At 40.5% G+C, this 5,000-nt stretch overlaps 1 protein-coding gene across 2 annotated transcripts in view; it reads left to right on the top strand.

Moving 5' to 3' along the window:
* Window positions 1-5,000, top strand: part of tp53 (tumor protein p53) — a 22,533-nt gene that overhangs the window by 16,811 nt on the left and 722 nt on the right. For both annotated transcript variants that reach the window (XM_058383522.1, XM_058383523.1), the window contains exon 6: window positions 1,169-1,272. In XM_058383522.1, coding sequence (XP_058239505.1) covers window positions 1,169-1,272 — 104 coding nt within the window. The remainder of the gene's footprint in view (window positions 1-1,168; window positions 1,273-5,000) is intronic.

Raw genomic sequence — 5,000 nt, 5'->3', positions numbered from 1 at the left:
TGTTGTTTGTTGATGTTTAAAAGGCAGTTACTCTAGGAGAACTGGACAGGGCAGTAGAAGGTCCTTAACCCATCAGCAGGACTGGTATCTGCTCCTTTGTGCAAGGAGGAACAAGATGAGCACTGAGACCTACAAAATGACCTCCAGCAGGCCACTGGTGTGAATGTCTCTGACCAAACAATCAGAAACAGACTTCATGAGGGTGGCCTGAGGGCCCGACGTCCTCTAGAGGGCCCTGTGCTCACTGCCCAGCACCGTGCAGCTCGATGGGCATTTGCCACTGAACACCAGAATTGGCAGGTCCACCCCTGGCACCCTGTGCTCTTCACAGAGCAGGTTCACCCTGAGCACACGTGATGGACCTGAAAGGGTCTGGAGAAGCCATGGAGAACATTATGCTGTTTGTAACATCGGTCAGCAAGATGGGTCAGTGATGGTCTGGGGAGGCATATCCATGGAAGGGGACACAGACCTCTACAGGCTAGACAATGGCACCCTGACCACCATTAGGAATCGGGATGAAATCCATGGACCCATTGTCAGACACTACGCTGGTCCAGTGGGTCCTGGGTTCGTCCTGGTGCACCACAATGACCGGCTTCATGTGGTGAGAGTATGCAGGCAGTTTCTGGAGGATGAAGGAATAGATTCATTGAATGACCCCCACGCTCAAATCCGAGTTCTAAATCCAATAGAACACCTCTGGGACATTATGTTTCGGTTCATCTGACGTCGCCAAGTTGCACCTCAGACTGTCCAGGAGCTCAGTGGTGCCCTGGTCCAGATCTGGGAGGAAATACCAAAGGACATCATCTGTTGTCTCATTAGGAGCCCCGACGTTGAAAGGCATATGAGCATGTGGGGGTCATACACACTACTGAGGACCATTCCGAGTTCAGTTTCAGCTAAATGGATGAGCCTGCTGCTTCATTTCGTCACTCTGATGTTCGGGGTGTTTGAATTCAGCCCTCTGTAGGTGGATCATTTTGATAATTGTAGCATCCTTTCGTTCCTAACACATTACCCAGTCCAGATCAGTGTAGATCTCCAGCATGATATTTTCCCCATGGAGATCTGATGTGTGTTCAAAGTGTTCCTGTAATGTTTTTGAGCAGTGTATATAATATATTTAATGTGTGTGTGTGTGTGTGTGTGTGTGTATGTATAGGTGCGAGGGAGAGAGCGTTATGAGTTTCTGAAGAAGATTAATGATGGTCTAGAGCTCAGTGACCTGGTGCCCCCTGTTGACCAGGAGAAGTACCGGCAGAAACTGTGAGTACACAGCAAGTGGGAGGGGTTACAGACTTAGACACACACACACACGCACACACATATATACACACACACACACACACACACACACACACACACACATACACACAAAGTTTAAACATGCACACAATGAAAATAATGATGTGTGGGGGCTGATGGAAGAGACCATCAGACTGGCTATGATCCTCCAAGAGTTGCATGATTTTAGGAGAGATAATTCAGACCAGCTAAAAGAAATTAAAGAGAACATTAAAAAAACTAATGACCGGTTAGACGAAGCTGATGAAAGAATTATCGGTTTGGAGGAGAGAACACAGAACACCAAAAGTGTAATGGCTGAGGTTAGGAAACTTCAGACGCAGTTAGAAGAGAGGATAACAGACCAAGAAGGTCGGTCGCGAAGGAACAATATCAGGATCTACGGGGTTATGGGGGGGCTGAGGTCAATTCACCATCTATGATTGTGTTTGTCGAGGATATGCTGAGGGAGAAAGTTGAATTAGAAACATCTCAATCCCTTCAGATTGAGAGAGCGCATCACACGCTCGCTCCACGGCCACCAGAAAACACACCGCCTAGATCAATTCTGGTGAACTTTCTCAGCTATGGAAAGAAGGAGGACATTTTGAGAACTGCGTGGAGGAAGGGTTTTGTCTTTAGCTGACAGGGCGTTCCCCATCACATCATTCATCCCCCTGGGACACTGCTGGAGTGAATTTAATGGTGGGTCAGAGAATGGAACCAGGTTGCAGGGATGCTGGAGATATCTTGGATCATAGCCCTGTCTATGTGACTTTCAACCTGTATGGCAAAGCAAGGGTTATGCTTTGGAGATTAAACTCTAGCATTTTAAATGGGCTTAAAGAACAGAGCTGAAGACAGAAATGAAAATGTACTTGGAAAATAATGATATTGGGGCGTTCTCGCCACCTGTACTCTGGGATGCATGAAAAGCTGTGATGAGGAGTAAAATTATTGCGACCACTTCATTAGTCAAAAAGACTAGGCAGGAGAGACTCAATACATTACAGCAACGTTTAGAGAAGTTACAAAGACAACATATGAGAAATTTGGACTCCAATGTGAAAAAAGAGATTAAAAAGATGCAGGAAGAAATGAATGATTTATACATGCAAGAAATACAGAAAAAGTTTATATTTACTAAGCAGAAATATTATAAAGTGGGAGGCAAATCTATCAAACTCTTGGTTTATAGAATACATAAACAACAGGCAGATAAATCAGTCTACAAGATTTGCAATCCTATTACCCGAAACATTAGACCTATCACTGTCTTAAATGTTGATTACAAACTATTTACATCAATTCTGGCGAGAAGGTTGGATGAAATTATCCCAGATATTATTCATCTAGATCAGACAGGGTTTGTTAGGCAAAGACAAACTCTAGATAATATTAGGTGCTCTTTACATATTATGAGCCATATAACTAAAAATGAAGCTTTATTAGTAGGATTAGATGCTGAAAAGGCACTCGACTCTGTATCTTTTTATGGTTTTGAATAGATCTGGATTTCACAAATCTATTATTAAAGTTATTCAAGCATTATATGATAAACCATTAGCGAGAATTAAGGTGAATGGTGATCATTCTGACCAGTTTACTTTAGAACGAGGAACACGTCACGGCTGCCCAATTAGTCCTATTCTATTTGCCCTCTTCATAGAGCCCCTTAACCAATGGATCCGTCAGAATGACAAAATTATAGGTATAGAAATAGGGACAGGAGTACATAAGGTGGCTGCCTTTGCAGATGACATTTTAGTTTACTTAAAACATCCAACTCAGTCATTTCCAGAATTGATGTCACTTCTTGAGACTTATGGATCATTTTCAGGTTATAAGGTGAATATACAGAAAACTCTGTAGTTCTTACTTTTAACTAGAAGCCACCTGGATTCATTACCAAGAATTTTTGCCTCATTTGGGAATCAGCATCAATGAAATACTTGGGAGTAGTCTTATCAAAAGATATATCAAAAGTATTCCAAGTTAATTTTACTCCCCTGATTTTAAAGATTAAAAGAGAGATGACAAGATAGAATCTTATCCCCTTTCTAAGCATGAGCTCAAGGGTGGAATCAATCAAGAACATTTTACAGAGATTGCTGTACTTATTCCAATCTCTGCCAGTGAATATACCAGTGCAGCAGTTCGTAGAATGGGATAAATTATTCTCAAGATTTATTTGGAATGGGAGGAAACCCAGAATTAGATTTAAAACCCTTCAGCTATCAAAGGGAAAGGAGGGAATGGAACTGCCATGTATGTGAGATTATTATTCTGCTGCCCAGATTAAACCTTTAGTATGCTTTTGTAACTCAGCATATCAATCTAGATGGAAGGAAATAGAAAGTGTCCTATCTCAAGATGTTCCTGTTCAGGCAGCAGTGGGAGATGTTGGACTGATAAATACGTTATTAACTACAAATAATCCTTGGTTAAATGTATCCTTAAATGTTTGGAAGAAAGTAATGAAATTAGGCAATTTGAAAGACTCTATGATGCTGATGCACTGGTGTACCTGTGACCCTGAATTTGTTCCCAACAAAACTGACAACAGGTTTAAAAGATGGACGACTAAAGGCTTAACAGCCCTATTGGACATTTATGAACAAGGGGAAACTTCAGAGTTTTCAGATGCTTAAAGAAAATCATGGGCAAGAGAACCAAGACTTTTATAGATACCTCCAGGTGCGTCACTATTTAGAGCATATCATAGGACATGCATCCAAGAAAGTAGAAGATGAGCTATCAAAAGTTTTTTTTCTAGCCTGCCAATTGGATATCTGTAATAATGTTATTTCAAAGTTGTATAATGGGCTACAGCAAGTTAAGCAGGTAGATACACAATATATAAAGGAGATGGGAGCGGGAAGGCAACCTCAAACTTTCAGTAGAGGAGTGGAAGGAGTATCTGAGTCAGTGGAAAACTACTCATTCTCTGTTCTGGAGAGAGTTTGTGGAGGGGTATCGCTAGGTTCTTCTCCACACCTGCTCAGATGGAACAACAGTTACACAGATCCAGTGGTTGGGGAGGGTGTGGGGTGGACAGGGCAAATCATTTCCACATTTTCTAGAGCTGCCTTTCTATTAACCAATATTGGCGTAAAATTAATAAATGTCTAGAAATTATTTTTAAGATTCAAATTCCCTTCAGTTTTGAGGTGATCTACCTGGGTTTGATTTCTAGTAATTTTACTATAAAACAAAACTAACTAACTATAAAACAAAAAACTATATAAACAAATATCTGTTCAGAATCCTAACAATAGCAAGTAAGAAAGCAATTACAAGAAAGTGGCTACAACCAGCTTCACCAACTCTTGAAGACTGGGTGGATTTAGTACATGAAATGTTTTTAATGGAGAAGCTAACCTATTCTCTAAGACTTAAGTCTCAGCTGTTTTCAGTACTATGGAAGGATTGGATTGAGTAGATTTCCCCTACATGATCAGATTTTGTTTAAATGGATAAAATAAAGACAGTCACTAGTAAGTGACTTAGAGCAGACATCCCACAAGAATTTATTCATAATTTTATGTAATTATTACGATCACTTTTGTGATTATGTAAATGTGATACATTGATCATTTCTGTACTTCCCTGTAGTGAATAGATAAATTAATAAAAATAAAATTAAAAAAAAGAAAATAATGTGTAAAAATCCTGTGTGTGTGAGAGACTGTAATGTGTTTACAATCAGA

The sequence above is a fragment of the Hemibagrus wyckioides genome, linkage group LG28 (genome assembly GCF_019097595.1).
Source record: "Hemibagrus wyckioides isolate EC202008001 linkage group LG28, SWU_Hwy_1.0, whole genome shotgun sequence".
Lineage (NCBI taxonomy): Eukaryota > Metazoa > Chordata > Actinopteri > Siluriformes > Bagridae > Hemibagrus > Hemibagrus wyckioides.
The sequence above is the reverse complement of the archived record's forward strand: the minus strand, read 5'-3'. Positions and strand labels throughout refer to the sequence as shown.